General features: G+C 39.6%; 2 protein-coding genes and 1 long non-coding RNA gene across 4 annotated transcripts in view; 2 read left to right on the top strand and 1 right to left on the bottom strand.

Annotated features, from left to right (window-relative positions):
- YIPF4 (Yip1 domain family member 4) overlaps positions 1–10,042 on the top strand; it is a 29,106-nt gene extending 19,064 nt beyond the window's left edge. Inside the window, exons 4-6 of one of the 2 annotated variants that reach the window (XM_002709927.6) lie at positions 1,442–1,519; positions 4,663–4,776; positions 9,007–10,042. In XM_002709927.6, coding sequence (XP_002709973.1) covers positions 1,442–1,519; positions 4,663–4,776; positions 9,007–9,144 — 330 coding nt within the window. In that variant the 3' untranslated portion in view covers positions 9,145–10,042. Of the gene's footprint in view, positions 1–1,441; positions 1,520–2,206; positions 2,435–4,662; positions 4,777–9,006 lie in introns of those variants that run through there. The other variant, XM_089326581.1, reaches the window with a different exon arrangement.
- MEMO1 (mediator of cell motility 1) overlaps positions 1–20,241 on the bottom strand; it is a 652,780-nt gene that overhangs the window by 360,442 nt on the left and 272,097 nt on the right. The window lies entirely within an intron of this gene.
- LOC138848644 (uncharacterized) lies at positions 18,329–19,090 on the top strand. The gene is made up of 2 exons (XR_011386718.1): positions 18,329–18,545; positions 18,901–19,090. It is a non-coding gene; the product is annotated as an uncharacterized LOC138848644 (long non-coding RNA).

Here is a 20,241-nt window from a genome sequence, read left to right as displayed (position 1 = left end):
GAAGTTGCCTTTCTGATTTCCCAAAGGGAGAAGACTTTGAAACGTAACATGTAATACATAATTGTGTTTCTATTTCGTTGTCCTAGTCTCAGGGACTATCACAAAACACTACATGGACACGTCATACTCTCATATCCTCAGTTAAAGGCTATTGGGGAGGAAAAGAGAACTTCTTAGCACCGTGATTTGGAAGTGAATCTGTTTCATGTTGCTAGTAACAGATTACCACAAACCTTAATGGCTTTAAACAGCACACATTTGTGGTACAGAGGTTAAACCTCATGAGCACTAATTTGAGTCCCAGCTACTCCGCTTTTGATCCAGCTTCCTGCTAATGTGCCTTGGAAAGCAGCAGGAGGAACCCAGGTATTTGGGAGACCTAGATCGAGTTTCTGGCTTCAGCCATTGCAGACATTTGGGGAATGAGCCAGCAGATGGAAGCTCTCTAGGTAAATCTGCCTTTCAAATAAATAAACTTTTTTTAAAAACCACAGAATTATTCTTTTACAATTCTTGAAGTCTGAAGTCCAAAATGAGTCTTAAAGGACTAAAATCAAAATGTCAGCAGGACTGGTTCCTGTGGAGGCTCCAGGGCAGAATCCATCGCTTGCCTCTTTCACTTCCAGAGGCTGCTGGCGTTTCTTGGCTCCTGGCTGCATCCATGCAGTGTCTGTGTCTGTGATCACACTGACTTCTCTTCCACTTATACAAATCTCCATTTTCCTCTCTCTTTTAAGATTAGTTAGTCAGATAATCCAAAATAGCCTCCCCATTGCAAGACCCTTAGCATTTTTATACTAGTCCTATTAGTAGTCACCCTAGATCAGTAGTTTATATCAGTTACTCTGCTGAACACTGTAAAAACCATTGAAAATGAAAGGGGAGTTGGGTCTGCTTCCTAACACCTTCCTTCATGTACAGCATTTGTAGTTTCATCTGTTTTATATAACCTTTCACTTGTCAATGAGTTCTAAGGGGAAAAACAGAAGATTACTGTACCCCCATCGACTGGCACTTGGTTTGAGTTTGCTTGATGTTTTCGCATGATTGTACTGGGGCTAGGTATTTTAGGCACGAGTATCACAGAAATATGTTGTACCTTTCTGTGCCTACTAACGGGGGGTACCTGATAAGTTTCATTACTGATTATGATAACAGGATCACATGGTTGGGTGATGGGGTAGAATCTGTATGCTTCCTCTCCACTGTTTTTCTTGTTGACAGTTGTTAATATTGAATTTTCAGTTTGGATATAAGCTTGTATAATATATTGTATTTTTATTAAGTTTTGGAAAGATAGCTAAAAACTGCACAACTTCTTCATGATCTGAGTGAGATTCGGAATGTCAGACTATGTTACATGGCAGATAATTGAATTCTTGGAAAATTACTAAGTTATTTGGTATAAAAATATTAATGTCATGAATTTTTTCCCCCAAAGGTGGTCTCATGGATTATAACCATTTGGATATTTGGTTCACTAACAATTTTCTTACTGGCCAGAGTTCTTGGTGGAGAAGTAAGTAGTCAATTTTGAGAATACTCTTTGTTTTTTATGAATACTATAGATACAATCCTCAGCTATGCTAATTTTTACTGTTTCTTGTCTCAGGATTGCTTTTAAGTTACGCTACTTCCCTTAAGCTCATCATTATGTCAGTATTGTGCTTAATAAATATTACAAGGAAGGACAAGGAGAGAAAAGATCCTGTCCTACTTATCAAGCAATCTGTAAGCTTTTTAAGGAAGAATATGATTTGTTCTGTTACAGCAGTTTTCAAACTTTTGATATCAGGCTGCCAAGAGATTTCTTTTTTAAGATTTTTTTTACTTTTTAAAAAATTTATTTGAGGTGCAGTGAGAAAAAGAGGGACAGCTAGACACAGAGAAAGCTCTCATCTCCTGGTTCACTCCCCGAATGCCTGAAACAGCTAAAACAAGCTGGGCTGAGAAGGCAATCCAGGCGGCAGAAACCAATTACTCAAGTTCTCACTTCTGCCTCCCAGGGTCTGCATTAGCAGGAAGTTGGAGTCAGGAGCCAGAACTGAGACTCAAACCCAGATACTCCAGTGTGGCACATATGTCTTAACCACTAAGCTAAATGCATACCCCAAGATTCTTATTAAGATGTATTTATCAGGGCTGGTGCTGTGGTGCTGGCATCCCATTTGGGCACCGGTTTGAGTCCTGATTGCTCTTCTTCCAGTCCAGCTCTCTGCTATGGCCTGGGAAAGCAGTAGAAGATGGCCCTAATACTTGGGCCCCTGCACCTATGCAGGAGACCTGGAAAGAAGCACCTGGCTCCTGGTTTCGGTTTGACTCAGCTCGGCCATTGCAGCCATTTGGGGAGTGAACCAGCAGATAGAAGACCTTTCTTTCTGTCTCTCCCTCTCTCTGTCTGGAACTCTACCTCTCAAATAAAAAATAAAATCTTTTTTTTAATGTGTATTTATCTGTCATTTGAAAGGCAGAGTGACAGGGACAGATATGGAGGGAGGGAGAAGGAGAGAGAAACCTTTCATCCACTGATTGACTCTCTAGATGCCCAGGGTCTTGGGCCAAGCCAAAGACAGGAACCAGAAATTCCGTCCTGTTCTCCTACATGGATAGCCAGGACCCATGTACTTAAGTTGTCATTTGCCTCCCAGTGTGCACATTAGCAGGAAGCTGGATCAGAAGCAGATGTGGGACTCCATCCAGGCGCTTTGATATAGGATGATAGGATATGGGTGTCCCAAGCAGTGGCTTGGGCAATTGTACCATAACCCCTGGCCAAGATTTTTTTTTTTAAGATTTTATTTATTTGGGCGAAAGAGAGAACTTCCATCCTCTAGTTCCCTTCCCAAATGGCTGCAGTGGCCAGGGCTGGGCCAGGCCAAAGCCAGGAGCCAGGAGTTTCTTCCATGTCTCCCATGTGGATAGCGAGGCCCAAAACAGTTGAGCCATCTTCTGCTGCTTTCCCAGGCACATTCGCAGGGAGCTGGATTGGAAATGGAGCAGCTGAGACTTGAACTGGTGCCCACATTGGATGCTGGTACTGCAGTTAGTGGCTTTACCCACTGTGCCACACTACTGGCTCCCCACCAAGGTTCTTTATGTAGGTTATATATATTAGTATTTTCTGTTAGAAATTAAAATGATTTTAAATATTTATCTACTGAAGACTATCAATATACCAACTATATTTTTTAAATTAAAAATATTAAAAAAAAATTTATTTGAGAGGCAGATAGGCAGAGAGGGACAGGGACAGAAGCAGATTGGCAGAGAGAGTTACTATCTTCTGGCTCAATCTCCAAATACCCACAACCAAGCTGAGCTAGGAACTAGGAATTCCATACAGGTGTCCCACCTGGGTGACAGGAAACCAACTACTTGGTCCCTCACCAAATGTCTCCCAGTGTGGTATTAGTGAAAACCCAGAGTCAGGAGCAGAGCCAAGACTCAATCAAGGCACTCCCAGATGGGATGCAGACATCTCAAACAACATCATACAGGGGCCAGCATTGTGGCCACAGCCTTGTGGCACAGTCACCTGCAGTGCTGACATCCCATAAGACTAGTTGCTCCACTTCCAACCTAGCTCCCTGCTAATGTGCCTGGAAAAGCAACAGAAGATGGCCAGAGTGCTTGGGCCCCTGCACCCACGTGGGAGACCTGGAAGAAGCTCCTGGCTCCTAGCTTTGGATTGGCCAGTTCTGGCTATCACAGTCTTTTGAGGAGAACCAGTGGATGAAAGACTTCTCCCTCTTCTCAGTCTCTCTCTTTCAAATAAAAAAAAAAATCTTTAAAAAAAATTTTTTTTATTTGAAAGAGTAACAAAGAGAGATCTTCCATTCACTGATTCACTCCCTAAATGGCTACAACAGCCAGAACTGGGCCAGACCAAAGCCAGGAGCCAGAAGCTTCTTCTGGGTCTCCCATGTGAGTGCAGGGGCCCAAGGATTTGGCGCAGCTGCGGCCATCTGGGGAGTGAACCAGCAGATGGAAGACCTCTCTCTCTGTCTCTACCTCTCTCTCTAATGCTGTCTTTCAAATAAATAAAATAAATCTTTAAAAAAAAAAAGGCATAGTTGAGAGGAGAGACATTTTCCATCTGCTGGTTCATTCCTCAAATAGTTGCAGTGGCCAAGATTGGACGATGCTGAATCCAGGAGCCTGGAACTCCGTCTAAGTCTACCATGTGGACAGTAGAGGCCCAAGTACTTGGACCACCACCCGCTGCTTTCTGAGGCACATTAGCAGAGATCTGGATTGGAAATGGAGCAGCCGGGACTCAAACCGGCATCCATGTGGAATGCTGGCGTTGTAGCTTAACCCTTTGTGCCACAACACTGGGCCCAGTTGTGATGCATTTAAACCTCCTACCGTTAAACAGAAGTGGTTAAATGTGTAGTGTATTGTAGAGATGCACTGAACGTAATTGGATGTATAATGGCTGAAGTTCAAGAGAGAGAGGACTGGAAATGTAGATTTGAGTATCAGTAAATTGATGGTAACTGAAACCATGATCAGAGACTAGATAGTAATTTAAACTGTAATGGGTGAGATTTTACTTCCCACATTTACAAAAGTACAACAAAGAACATATGATGTCCAGTAGTGATTAAAATGAGTATCTTGATTTCTGTGATATTTATTTAAAATTTTTAAAATTCACAGGTTGCATATGGCCAAGTTCTTGGAGTTATAGGATATTCATTGCTTCCTCTCATTGTAATAGCCCCTATACTTTTGGTGGTTGGATCATTTGAAGTTGTGTCTACACTTATAAAAGTAAGTTATGTAGTATGATTCATATAAAGTAGTTTACTGTTTTGAAGCAGCAAAAGTCCTGTGGCAAAGAATATTGTCATCAAAAACAGTTGGTAGTATTTTGGAACACTGATTTTTCTAACTGAATTTTGTTATCCTCTTTTAATCACTGATAATTACAAAACAGGTGGGGAAAAACAAAGAGCTCATCAGTTTTCAGGATATTGTAGTCGCACTTTTTTAATGTTGAATTTTTTTTTTCTTTGTATATGATGAGTTTAGATTTTGTGGCTATTTAATTCCATTATACATTTATTTACTATCTGTTACTCTTGTTTGAATATTATCTTCCTTATCAAATATGGTAGGCATGGTTCTAGTACACTCAGTTTTCTTTCATTCAGAGATCAGGACTTCTTTACATGGTGTTAAGAGTAACATACACACATTTTAAACATTGACTGATACTATTGAGTATTAATAGGAATACAACTTAACTTTCAGTATTAATGTTGAACAACTTCAAGAAATAAATGGGTGTTTTAGCACATACATCTATATTATACCGTGAATGTCTTTTCCTTATGGAAATTGGAACATTTTAAAACCACCACTTGCAGAACTGCTGTTTTGTAGCTTCTGCACTAAATTTTTTTTAAAGATTTATTTTATTTAGTTGAATTAGAGACAGACAGACAGAGAGGTCTCCTATCCGCTGGCTCACTCCCTAAATGGCTGCATTGACTAGCACTGGGCCAGACTGAAGCCAAGAGCCAGGAGTTTCAACTGGGTCTCCCACCAGCCAGGACTCGACTGGTGCCCATATGGGATGCCAGCACTGCAGACAGCAGCTTAACCAGTTGTGCCACAGTACTGACCCCTCTGCACTAAATTTGTTTTTAGGTAGCCAGAGCAACTTACTTTTTATGAGATTTTACTTTAAGACTATAATTAATTACAGTAGAGAAGACGTAATGGTTTCTTTTAGAATTTGATCTAACAGGCCGGTGCCGCGGCTCACTAGGCTAATCCTCCGCCTAGCGGCGCCGGCACACCGGGTTCTAGTCCTGGTTGGGGCGCCGGATTCTGTCCCGGTTGCCCCTCTTCCAGGCCAGCTCTCTGCTGTGGCCAGGGAGTGCAGTGGAGGATGGCCCAGGTGCTTGGGCCCTGCAGCCCATGGGAGACCAGGAGAAGCACCTGGCTCCTGGCTCCTGCCATCGGATCAGCGCGGTGCGCCGGCCGCAGCACGCCGGCCACGGCAGCCATTGGAGGGTGAACCAACGGCAAAGGAAGACCTTTCTCTCTGTCTCTCTCTCTCTCACTGTCCACTCTGCCTGTCAAAAAAAAAAAAAAAAAAAGAATTTGATCTAACAGCTAATATTGATACCTAAGCATTAATCTTGAAAAGAGTTGAATTTCGAAACCATTTAGTAATGAAATCAAATTTAAAAGTATGCATAATGTCTGGTGTAGTGCTTGGCACAGACTAGACACTCAGCTGGTAGCTGATGTTACAAATATTATAAAAGAATATTTTGAGATGATATTTGTACATGAATACTTCAAAAGTTCATTTACTGTGCATTACGAAAAAAGTATGCTTAGATTTCCAGAATTTGGAGGGCCAAAATAAACTTCCCTCTTAAATCTGTTTTCTTTGAACTGTTTGAAGAACCTTCTTGTATTTGAACACTTAGGGACAAAGAAGCCTGTGCTTTCTTCTTTGTTCCAACCCTAAAATCTTTTTATTTTTAATTGATAGTATTAGAACTTCACGGAAAAGTTTTACAGTACAGGAACTATCTCATGCTGACCTTTAATTCTTCTAGTCTTATGAATATCATGCCACTTTACTGAATCATTTAGGATTACGTTCTGTTGTGTATTTTCTTAAATTAAACTCGTAGGATTATTTCTGAGTTCATTTCCAAAATTGCTAAAGCCATTGTCCTTTGGTCATTTTTAGTTATAAAGTTCAGCTGAAAGTTGGACCCTAAATTTTTTTTTGCAACATAGGAAAGTATATAAAATAAAAAACTATATCATTAAAAATTCAGAACAAAATTTTTTGTTTTTAAACTTCAGATTGTTCTTTGCCAAAATATTTTCCTATTAACAGTCTTCTATGGGTGGAGAGATATTGTATGTTTCTTAATTCAGTCGAAAATAATGTGTTGCAATACTCTTCATCACTTAATTCTATCGTTATAGTTTAATCTACAAGCATTGATTTTCTTTAAATCTTTATTACATATCAATTTTTTAAACTTTTATTTAATAAATATAAATTTCCAAAGTACAGCTTATGGGTTACAATGGCTTCCCCGCCCCCATAACTTCCCTCCCATCCACAACCCTCCCATCTCCCGCTCCCTCACCCATTGCATTCGCATCAAGATTTCATTTTCAATTATCTTTATATACAGAAGATCAATTTAGTATATTGATTTCAGTTCAAGTTCAGTTCACAATTTCAATTTCAGTTCACAGTTGACCATAATGATAGGTCTAAGAGTCAAAGAAATCACACAAAGACTAGTGTCTGCTAATACTAACTGATAGAATTAAAAAGGGAGAGAACGATCCAACATGGGAAGCAGGTTACACAGCAGACTCATAGAATGGCAGATGTCCTAAACAGCACTCTGGCCTCAGAATCAGCCCTGAAGTCATTTTGATCTGGCTGAAGAGCCCATGAGAGATTTTAGGCATGGAAAGCCAAGACACTCTGGAAAAAAAAAAAAAAAAAAAACTAAATGAAAGATCTCTGCGAGTGAGATCCCAGTGGAAAGAATGGGCCATCAAAGGAGATACCTTCAGAGGGAAGAGAGAACTTCCACTTTGACTATGACCTTGTCTAAAAAAGATCGGAGTTGGCAAACTCAAGGGGCTTCCATAGCCTTGGCAACTCATGACAAGAGCCTAGGGTGATTACTGACGCCATAAACAAGAGTGTCAATTTGTTAAGTCAACAACAGGAGTCACTGTGCACTTACTCCTCATGTAGGATTTCTGTCCTTAATGTGTTGTACAATGTGAATTAATGCTATAACTAGTACTGAAACAGTATTTTACACTTTGTGTTCTGTGTGGGTGCAAACTGTTGAAATCTTTATTACATATCAATTTTTCAACCATTTATAATCGAAAAATCTAATTATGACATATATTTCCTTATTTTTTTTGTATGTTTGAATTACTCAATTCTGTAGGTTTTTTAGTTTTTAAGCACAGTAGAAAGTATCCCAACTACATTTTCAGTGTGCCAGTATTTATTTTATTACATGTATACCTGTGCTTTTTCTGAATTTTGCCCCCTAGGGGACATTTGGCATGTCACAGGTGTGGTATGTGTGTGCTGTTTAGGGAGGGAGGGTGGTTACTAACATATAGTGGATAGAGAACAAGGATGTTGCTAAACTTCTTACAGTGCACAGGACAGCACCCCACCACAAAGAGTTCCCAGCTTGAAATTTCAGTATTGCCAGGTTGAGAAACCTTGTTCTGTGCTAGATTGTGTTTCCATAATTCCCTGATTTCTTTCTTAAAAGTTCATGTTTTGGCTTATGCTGTAAAATGCCTTTTTATGACTGTACAAGTAAGTACTATGTAAGTCTCCAGTAAAAATTTTTAAAATTAGGTGTATGTATAATCAGAAAACTAATAGTATATTTTATTTAATTAAACTCTTGACTGAAAAGTGATCTGTTTTTCTCTGTTTCATTTAACTCTGTACTTCTACCTGTTTCTGGGAAAACACTGTGATAATAAACATTGTGTAAAATTTTCACTAGTTCTGTTTCTCTGTTTCTTCAAAAGAAAAAGAAAATTTTCCACTTTGCAGGGATCAGTTTTCTTTCAGCAGTTTGGCTTAGTAATAGTTCTTTCAAAAATTTCCCTACCTTAGTCACCAGGGACCCATGTTTTTGAAAGACTGATCATTGATTTCTTCCTTTAAAAAAATATTTGTGCAGAACTGAATGTAGTCCCTCATGTCTCTTCTTAATTGGCCAGCCAGGTGATTCTTAACGATTAGACAGATTTGATCAGGAAACACCACATTGACAGAAGGAAAGAACAGAGCAAAGATGAACATTCCTACTAAGGATTTATCATTCTTAATAAGTTTTAACACTTCCCACAATTGATGATTGATTTTTTAAAATACTGTGAACATTATTTTTACTCTGTGATATCCAAAAAGTCAATTAATTTGCTAATATGCTGCCTTTTGTCTTTTTTTTTTTTAAGCTGTTTGGTGTGTTTTGGGCTGCCTACAGTGCTGCTTCATTGTTAGTGGGTGAAGAATTCAAGACCAAAAAGCCTCTCTTGATTTATCCAATCTTTTTATTATACATTTATTTTTTGTCCTTATATACTGGGGTGTGAGCCAAGTCATACGTGAGTAGAAAAAGACAAATGTGTGTGTAGGCTGGGAATTCTTGGCCCAAGGGATTGAAGCAAACCTGTTGCTGGTAAAATTTTACATGTTCCAGACATAATGCAGGTTTAAGATCTTTCTACAACTGTTATTTGTGTTTAAGTAATTGCAGTTATCTGGGATGTTTTTGGTCAGAATGCTAAATTCTGTTCGATTCTTCATATTCCAGCAAATAAAATATAAAAGCATTGTGTTTTTAAGATTGTGTCAATATTCACATAAAAACTTGTGCCAAAAGCACCTGGATTGGTAATTATATTTCACATGAAGGGTAAATTTGATAACATCTTGATAACCTAAAAGTGCAATTCTTTTCCTTTAAAAAATTTTCTCCTGCATTGCAGATCCTGTAGATATATATTTATATTTATACATATATATTTATGGAATAATTATTCACAAAATATATTTCTGGATAGCCTAAAAATTAAGATATTTAATCTGATGCTTAAAACTTCATTTAAATTGGATCTTAATCTTGTTTATTTAAAAATTCAAACTTGTTTTTTAAATGGCATATAATTTTAAAAATAGTGGTTGTTGATATAGATTTAGTTTATTTGGATAAACTTTTAAAAACTATTTTTGAATGTCCAGACATTTAATTTAAAGTTTCTGTTAATCTTTCTGACAAAGGGGCAAGAAGTATAATGGATATGACATTTGGTAAAATCATGACTGTTTAGGAACACAAAATATTTATTGCACCAGTAAATATTTTAAGTGGTATTCCTAAATCAGAAAAGTTGTGGGAAAAAAACATCTTTAAGATTGTGTGGTCCTGAGCAATGTTACATGAAGTAGAAAATAATAAAATGCTTCCCAGCTGTATGTTTTGTTTTATAACATCTTGTCCTGTATTGCTTGATATTTAAACAAAAATTGGGTACTTCATAACAAATGTACAATTTTTGCTGAGGGAAATATTAAGACATTTTTGTTAGTGACATTTATATTGTGGATAATTTTATAGGTTCTAGATATATTTCTAATTATTACTACTTTGTAAAGTGGATAAAATGTTTTATTTATGCCCATGAACTAGAAAATACCTAATATTAGTAAATTATTCTGTTATCCTTTCTGAGCTCACCTGGAAGAGTTAACTGCTATCCTCAATATGATGACATTGCCATTGTTTGTTGTGTATGTTTTTTTAGCAAATTTACCCGTCAGAAAATATTCAGCACCTCTGAAACAAGCCTACAGATTAGCAAGAGATTAAACCCATCTTTCTTCTATTACCCAAATCCTACCCCTCCAATTAAAAAAAAAAGATTTAAAGTAAACTGTAGGGAACATGGGGAGCATGGAATAATGTGAGCTGGAATAATGTGGAAAGTTACACATACTGATTTTTTTTAAAACATCCTCAGGGAAACAAATTAGAAGCACCGGAGAAGCAGCATTTGAACTAATATGAAACAGTAAGGAAGGACATTTGTCATACTTGAGAATTCCTGATGTCAGAAATTCCTGATGCTTTGTTACAGCAGATTGTTGTATTCAGCATTCATAGTACTGACCGTGGAATCGAGACCAGGGGATGAAATTTTACTACACTATAAGTCAAGGTTATTGTTGGACCACCTCTGTCAAAAAATGGCTTAATTTTTTTAGCTGTTACTGCTTTTAAGGTATGAATTAAGATTTCAGTTATATGAATCATGTTTATTCTTAATGATACAGTTTAATAAAATGAGGTATTTATGTTCTAAAAAAGGCATTTAAAAATAGCATTTCATATTGGGAATTGCTTTTTATAGGGTATATATAATATTTATAGTATTTCAAAGTCAACCAGTGTCATTCATGTGATAATTAGTAAAGTAGTTAAAATAGATTGTCAGTTTAAAAACATGATTTTTTCGCTCTACATGAGGTGCAGTGCTGCTAAAATAAGCTGACCATAACAGTGTGCTGTCCTTGAATTTTTGTATACTATTGTTTTCTAAGTCATAATAATTTTAAATCATGATATCCAACATAATTATTAATTCATTAGTATTTTTAAAACAGCGGGCCAGATGTCCGTATGTCCTTTGTCTCTTCTAGTTGAGTATGTGTGCATTAGATGTTGTCAGTTGTAGTGCTCCTAGAGTGATAATCCTCCAATTAATGTGTTTGCTTCTGTTTCAAATTTGATTATAAAACAATTGAAATTTTGATTAAAAATCATCTATTTATAGTCAAATATTGTTACAAAGTAGTTTAAGAAGATTTGCAAAATTAAAGTCACTATAAAACCTGCTTTTTTAAAAAAAATTATTTGTTTATTTATTTGAAAGTCAAAGCATCAGGCAGAGAAAGAAGTGGGCAGGGAGAGAGAAGGAGAGATCTTCCATTGTCTGGTTCACTTCCCAAATGGTTGTAACAGCCCAGAAACTCCACCTGGATCTCCCAGGTGGCAGGAGCACAAGTCCTTGGGCCATCATTTGTTGCCTTCCCGGGCACATTAGGGAGAAGCTGGACCAGAAGCAGAGCAGCTGGGACTCCAACCAGCACTGTTACGGGATGCCGATGTTGCAAGAGGCAGCTTAACCCACTGTGCATAATGCTGGCCTCTCCTGCTTTTTTCTAAAGTCAAGACCTTTCTGTATATAATGATGATTCTACTCCCCAAATTCCCCAGATATTAATACAGAGTTCTAAAGTGGTGAAAATTTGCATTGACTTAGTTTGAAATAATTATTTTTAAGTATCTAAAATCTAATCATTTCTTTGAAAATTATTGGTGTAACAAAACATTGAATAAAATGTTTCCATAGTCTAATAAAAACATTTTTCATATACACAGGATTAGTTGATTTTTTTTAAAGATTTAGTTATTTATTTGAAAGTCGGAGTTAAATAGAAGAAAGGCGGGGAGAGAGAGATCTTCCATCTGATAGTTCACTCCCCAATTGGCTGCAACAGCTGGAGCTGTGCTGATCTGAAGCCAGGAGCCAGGAGCTTCTTCTGGGTCTCCAACGTGGGTGAAGGGGCCCCAAGGACTTGGGCCATCTTCTACTGTCCTCCCAGGCCACAGCAGAGAGCAGGATGGGAAGTGGAACAGCCAAGTGTCGAACCAGCGCCCACATGGGATGCTGGCACTCCAGGCCAGGGTGTTAACCCAGTGTGCCACAGTGCCGACCCCAAGTTGAATATTTTTACTTTTTGAAACTTTTTTAATTTGAAAGGAGAATGACAGGACAGAGAGATCTTCCATCTGCTGGTTCACTTCCCAAATGGCCACAACAGCCAGGTCCAGGCCAGTGTAATGTGGGTGGTAGTACTTGGGCTATCTTCCACTGCCTTCTCAGGTGCATTAGTAGGAAGCTGGGAATTGAAACAGTGCTCTGATGTGGGATGCAGCGCTCTGATGTGGGATTGAAAGCTGTAGCCTAACCTGCTGTGCCAGAAGATTGGCCCCAGATGAATATTTAAAATTTATATTTTTAATTAATGTACATTTTAGCCAGTTTTATGCTTCAGTAAATTGTGACACTTTGTTTTTCATGCCTCCCATAAAACAAGTCTTAATAGCATTGAAAATCATCCTCAGCAGTTCTCTGCATTGATACTTCATTTATGTAAACAACATAGTATTGTATTATTCTCCATAAATTTTTTAAATTGTATTCTTAGTCCTCATACTACTTTCCAATTTCCCTTTAAGAATTGAATTACAATTGCTCTATTCTTCATTTGTCTATTTTCTTAGCAGCATTTTACATGTCTGAAAATCTTTTAATAATTTTTTAGTATTTTCCTCAAATATGATTCTGGTCTGAAAAAGTAGATATTCTTATATCTGCACTTCAAATCATCCTTTCTGAAGGAAGTTCTACTTGTGAATATATTTTCTTTATAACATACTAGTGTACATTTTAGACTTTGCCATGTACATACTTTATGATATATGCAGTATTATGAAAAGAAATGATAGGGGCCAGCACCGTGGCTTACTTGGTTAATCCACCGCCTGCAGCGCCGGCATCCCATTTGGGCGCCGGGTTCTAGTCGCGGCTGCTCCTCTTCCAGTCCAGCTCTGTGCTGTGGCCCAGGAGTGCAGTGGAGGATGGCCCATGTGTTTGGGCCCCTGCACCCTCATGGGAGACCAGGAAGAAGCACCTGGCTCCTGGCTTCGGATCAGCGCAGTGCTGGGCGTAGCGGCCATTTGGGGAGTGAACCAACCAAAGGAAGACCTTTCTCTCTGTCTATCTCACTGTCTATAACTCTACCTGTCAAAAAAAAAAAAGATTAAGAGACTATTCCCTATGCAAATAATGTTTTACTAACCTGAAACTTAGATTTCCATTTTGAATATTTTGGTATGCTGAAGTTAGAATTTGGAAGTAGAGGGGCCAGTGCTGTGGCATAGTAGGTTAAGCCTCCACCTGTGGTGCTGGCATCCTGTTTGGGCATCGGTTCGTTTGCTGACTGTTCCTCTTATCATCCAGTTCTCTGCTTATGGCCTGGGAAAGCAGTGGAAGATGGCCCAAATGCTAGGGCCCCTGCACCGACATGGGAGACCCAGAAGAGGCTCCTGGCTCCTGACTGCTGGCTTTGGATTGGCTGAAATGACCAGGGCTGGGCCAGACCAAACCTAGGAGCCAGGAACTTCTGGGTCTCCTACGTGGGTACAGGAGTCCAAGGACTTGGCCATCCTCTGCTGCTTTCCCAGGTGTTAATAGGAGGGAGCTGGATTGGAAATGCAGCACCTGAGACTCGAACAGGTCCCATATTGGATGCTGGTGCTGCAGCCCATGGCTCTAACCCACTGCTCCACAGCAGCGGCCCCACTACACGTTTTATATAGGTGATAACCTTGACTTCAACTTTGCTTTTTTCACTAGGATGTCTGCAAGCTTATAATTTGAAGGTACAGTTTTACAAGTGTTTTGAGAAAAGCTCCTTAAAGATATCTTCCAAAAAATTCAGTGATACACAAGCCATCACTGAAATTAAGATATTAATATGGAACATATTTTTATGAGATGTTTTAAACTTAACTTGTAATTAATGAAATATAAAGGTTGTTAGTACTTAAGGCAAAGCAAGCATTCCTACCTGTAATAATTTTGTTAAATTAACATTTAAAAGTATAAATGAGACTTAGAATAAAAACCTTGGTTTTTGTATAACAGTTGACACTGAACAATTTTTATTAAGAACTAGACAAATAGCTTACCAAAGTGCACAAGAACAAATGAAATCACAGAAAATGATTTATGGGAAGGAATTTGTCATCTGGTGAAAAAACAATAATATAAATGTAGATTGCTGCTTTTCCGATAAAAAGTACTTCTTGAAGAATAAGTGATTGAAAGCAGTATTTTTGCTCTTTTACAATGATCTTACTGGCTTTTGTAGAATTAATCAGATGTCTACGCAAAATACCTCTAAAATAGTAAGCATCATTTGATGATATGACAACTCATGGTTAAGCAGAAAACCTGCTGTGGTCATTATGGTCTCTCTGTGGAAAACAGTAAAATACTTTGCTTATGATAATAGACTGAGGTGCAGTCTTCCCTGTCACATATGATAGTAAAATCTGTAATGCAGATTTTATTTTGAAAGAAACGCCTAACATATGCACAAGAGGTATGTACCAGAATGTACACAGCAGCATGATTCATAATTGCCAAAAGCAGGAAACATGTCTATCAACAAAGAAGTTATGCAATAGATGGATAAATGGAATAAGTAGATAAGTAGATAAATAGATTATATGATAGTACCTTAGGCAGCAGTGAAAATCAGTGAAGTAAAGCCACAAACAAGAACATGGAGATTTCCATAAATGTTGTTTAATGAAAGAAAGACACCAAGGAATTTGTACTACAGTACTTTATACCAGTTCAAACAGGTAAATTAAACTAGTGTTTAAAGATACTGAGGTACAAAGTCTTTTTAAACAGCTTTAATGAAGTATAATTTACACACCATATAATTCATCCATTTTTAGTGTACAGTTTGATGATTTGTAGTTAATTTCTAGTTACATAACATCACAATCAGCTGGAAAAGTTATTTTTTAGAAAGCTTTTATTTAATAAATATAAGTTTCATAGGTACAGCTTTTGGAATATAGAGATTCTCCCCCCATACCCGCCCACCCACCATCACTCCTGTCCCACCTCTTACTCCATCTCCCATCCCATCCCATTCTTCATTAGGAAAAGTTATTTTTATAAAATGCAAGAAAGTGACCACCATATAAGGCTAGTGGCTGCCCTCAATGGGAAGAAGGGGTTTTATTTAGAAAGGAGTATGAAGATATTTCTTTGGTGGGTGTTTGGTTTTATGTATTTGTTAATGTGTATCATTTTGAATATTTTAAAAATTGTTTTAAAACAGTTGCACGTTTACTCTAAATTGCCACTTTGCATCTTAGTTTTTTTATTTAGCATTGCATTACAGCTGTCTTTTTGTGTTCACACATCTCATAACCACCTCTTCAGAGACATCTTCCCTGGAAACTCAGCCATCTTCTGCAGTCTCCTTGGGTGCTAGATGGAATTCCTGGCTCCTGGCTTCAGCCTGGCCCAGTCCCAGCAGTTGCAAGCATTTGGAAGTGAACCAGTGGATGAAGATAATCACTTTCTCTGTGGCTTTCAAATAAAATAACTTTTCAAAAAAGTTTTCAAAAAAAGCCTTGGGAGCAGGCATTTGATGCAGCAGTTAAGATACAACTTGGAACTCTCATTTTCCTTATCAGAGTGCCTGGGTTGGAGACTTGGGAACACTCCTGACTCCAGCTTTCTGCTGTCTCTTGGAGACAGCAGGTAATGGCTCAAGTACTTGAGTCCCAGCCTTCCACGTGGAAGACCTGGATGTGAGTTCCTGGCTCCTGGCTTCAGCCAGGTCCAGGCCCTACTGTTGTAGGCATCTAGAGAGAGTTATTTAGATCAATGGAGCCAGGATAGTTTCCAGAAATATACATGGGATGTTAATGTATGATGAAGATAGCATGTCAAATTGATATAAAGCAATGAACTGTTGTATAAGCGGCATACTGTATCAGAAGGAACGTATTTGGTTGCAGGAAAAAAAATCTTTTGATATTGTCTTCACTGGAACTTTTTTTTCTTATGTAATCAATCCAAAGATGCATAATGTGGAACTGACAATACAGTTTAGCAGTGTTACCAAGAAATCAAGCCAGTTTTAGCTTTCTACTCTGAAATTTTGATGAGTACCTTCATCTTCATTGTCTCAAGATGTGATGTCTCCATTTTTTTTTTTTTTATGATTTATTTATTTTACTTGAAAGTCAAGAGTTACACAGAGAGAGGTCTTAGAGAGGTCTTCCATCCACTGCTTCACTCCCCAATTGGCTGCAACGGCCGGAGCTGTGCCGATCTGAAGCCAAGAGTTATGGAGCTTCCTCTAGGTCTCCCACACTGGTGTAGGGGCCCAAGGGTTTGGGCCATCATCTACTGCTTTCCCAGGCCAAAGTAGAGAGCTGGATAGGAAGAGGAGCAGCCGGGACTTGAACTGGTGCCCATATGGGATGCCAGTACTGCAGGCAGTGGCTTTACCTGCTATGCCATAGCACCAGCCCAACATCTCCATTTCAAGCAGGAGGACAGGTAAAGGTTAAGAATCCTAGTGGTGCTTGTCAGTTAAAGTTGTCCTTTGCGTCTGGCACTGTGGTGCAGCGGGTTAAGGCCCTGGCCTGGGGCGCTGGCATCCCATGTGGGCGCTGGTTTGAGACCCAGCTGTTTCTCCTCCGATCCAGCTCTCTGCTATGGCCTGGGAAAGCAGTAGAAGATGGCCCAAGTCCTTGGGTCCCTGCACCCATTTGGGAGAACCGGAAGAAGCTCCTGGCTCCTGGCTTCCAGTCGGCGCAGCTCCAGCCTTTGCTGCCAACTGGGGAGTGAACCACTGGATGGTAGATCTCTCTCTCTGTCTCTATCTCTCTATAACTCTTGTCTTTCAAATAAAAAAAAAATAATAAAGTTGTCCTTAAAACCTGTTGAGAAGACCCACTCACTGGACAGAACTGAGTTACCCGACCACTCCTTGCTGCAGTAAAGCCTGGGCAAGTATTTTAATCTGGGCACATTCCTACTGTGAACAGAATTCTATTAGTAAAGAAGAATGAATGCTAGATAGATAACCAGCAGAATTTGACAGCATAGTAGGCCACTCTGAAAAGTATAAAAGTGGATCTGTACCTCTCCCCTTTTAACCAAAGTGAATTACCAGTATATTTAATATTTTTTACAAAAAGTTTTTCATCTAACCTGAGAAGGTAAGACTTTCAAAGCATAGTGAGTGGGTATTTTGTTGCAGTAGGGTAAACCACAGCTTGAAACACCTGCATCCCATATTGGAGTACCTATTTAAGTCCTGGCTACATTAGTTTCCTGTTGATGCATGCTGGGAGGCAGAGTGTAATGGTTCAAGTGCTTGGGGCCCTGACACTAACATGGTAAACCAACATGGAGTTCTATGCTCCTAGCTTTGCCCTGGCACAGCCCTGGCTGTTGTAAGCATTTGGGGAGTAACCAGTGAATGAAAGATTGGCTCTCTTATCTCTAGCTCTTTAAGTAGTTGAAAATAAACTTAATACATTCAAGGGGCCTATGCTGTGGCGTAGCAGATAAAGCCACCCCTGAAGCGCCGGCATCCCATATGGGCGCCAGTTCAAGTCCCGGCTGCTCCAACTCTGCTGTGGCCTAGGAAAACAGTGGAGGATGGCCCAAGTCCTTGGGCCCCTGCACCCGCATAGGAGACCTGGAAGGAGCTCCTGGCTCCTGGCTTCAGATCGGCACAGCTCTGGCCATTGCAGCCAATTGGGGAGTGAACCAGCAGATGGACGATCCTTTCTCTCTGCCTCTCCTCTCTGTGTAACTCTGTCAAGTAAATAAATAAGTCTTAAAAAAAAAAACATTCAAAAGCATAACAAAACAAGCCAAGAGAAATTACGAAGACCCTTAACTGTAAACAATTCTATGGGGAAAATTTGATCTAGAAATGGGGGTGGGGTATTTTAATTCTTCATATTGTACCATTTTTTAAAAAGATTTATTTATTTGAAAGAGTTAACAGAGAAAAGGAGTGGCAGAGAGAGAGAAAGGTCTTCCATCCACTGATTCCCTAGTTGGCTGCAAGGGTTGGAGCTGTGCCGATTGAAGCCAGGAGCCAGGTACTTCCTCCAGGTCTCCCATGTGGGTGCAGGGGCACAAGGACTTAGGCCATCTTCTACTGCTTTCCCAGGCCATAGCAGAGAGCTGGATCAGAAGTAGAGCAACTGGGACTCAAACCAGTGCACATATGGGATGTCGGCACTGCAGGTGGCAGCTTTACCCACTATGCTGCCCCAAAGGAAGAAATAAATTTTAAGACTATGTAGGTAGGCCGGCGCCGTGGCTCAATAGGCTAATCCTCCACCTTGCAGCGCCGGCACACCGGGTTCTGGTCCCGGTCGGGGCGCCGGATTCTGTCCCGGTTGCCCCTCTTCCAGGCCAGCTCTCTGCTGTGGCCAGGGAGTGCAGTGGAGGATGGCCCAGGTGCTTGGGCCCTGCACCCCATGGGAGACCAGGAAAAGCACCTGGCTCCTGGCTCCTGCCATCGGATCAGCGCGGTGCGCCGGCTGCAGCAGCGGCCATTGGAGGGTGAACCAACGGCAAAGGAAGACCTTTCTCTCTCTGTCTCTCTCTCACTGTCCACTCTGCCTGTCAAAAAAAAAAAAAAAAAAGACTATGTAGGTAAAGGACTAATTTTCTTAATATGGAAATATTTGTAAGGGGACAAAATATGGGCAATTATATAATGTATAAAACATTAAAAATATAAAGTGAGCAAAGTATATAAAGGAAAAACTCAAGGGGAGAGAATGTTAAGTATATGGAAATATGTACAAATTCATTTGTAATTAAATACAAGTTAATAACATTAGCCCTTTGTTGCCAAGACTACTATCTTTTTAAAGATTTATTTACAGTTGCTGCTGCTTCTAAGTAGTTTAAGGGTTTTTTTTGGTTAGTATATTGTTAATTCTCATGTAAAAAGTACGGTGTTTGAACATTTTTAAATTGAAGAATTGATAATGGGCCGGCGCCACGGCTCACTAGGCTAATCCTCCGCCTTGCGGCGCCGGCACACCGGGTTCTAGTCCCGGTTGGGGCGCCGGATTCTGTCCCGGTTGCCCCTCTTCCAGGCCAGCTCTCTGCTGTGGCCAGGGAGTGCAGTGGAGGATGGCCCAAGTGCTTGGGCCCTGCACCCCATGGGAGACCAGAAGTACCTGGCTCCTGCCATCGGATCAGCGCAGTGCGCCGGCCGCAGTGCACCAGCCGCAGCGGCCATTGGAGGGTGAACCAACGGCAAAGGAAGACCTTTCTCTCTCTCTCACTGTCCACTCTGCCTGTCAAAAAAAAAAAAAAAAAAAGTAATAAGCATCCCAAAGCTGTTTGACAGTGTTATCAATAAATACCCAACATATGCATATCCTATGACACAGCAGTTTGTGTGTTCTCCATGCATGCACTACTGGCATTCATGTAGGGATTGTATATTCTGTGCTCCTCATGCAGTGCCCACTAACCGTGTGTGGCTGTTGAGTACTTCAGATGTGGCTAGTGTAACTGAGGAACTGATTTTCAATTTAATTCTATTTAAAACTGTGTGTGGCATATGACTGTTGTCTCAGAGCAGCAAGCATTCATAGCAGCCTCATTTGTAATTGTAACTGTTTTTAGCAAAAGTTGGAAATCCAGATTAACAAATAAGTTCTGCTGTGTGCACATAATTGAATACAATCCAATTGGAAGCTCTATAACTACATGTAAGATAAGGATGAATTTCAGAAACAAACTTATAGCAAGAGCAATCCAAACAAATATATATATGTGTGTATATATATATATATATATACATATACACACACACATATATCTGTGATTATGTAAAGTACCCAAACAGGCTGTTGTTCTGAGTAAGAAGGAAGAAAGTAACTGACAGTACAGGGACTGGGCTTCCTGGGATGCTAATTTATTTTGTCTTTTCAACTTAGATGATAATTACATGAGTATTTGTAGAAATTTAACAAG

This window comes from Oryctolagus cuniculus, chromosome 2 (assembly GCF_051225735.1).
Source record: "Oryctolagus cuniculus isolate XC-2025 breed Fujian yellow rabbit chromosome 2, ASM5122573v1, whole genome shotgun sequence".
In the NCBI taxonomy this organism is placed as follows: domain Eukaryota; kingdom Metazoa; phylum Chordata; class Mammalia; order Lagomorpha; family Leporidae; genus Oryctolagus; species Oryctolagus cuniculus.
This window is presented reverse-complemented; position numbering and strand designations above follow the sequence as displayed.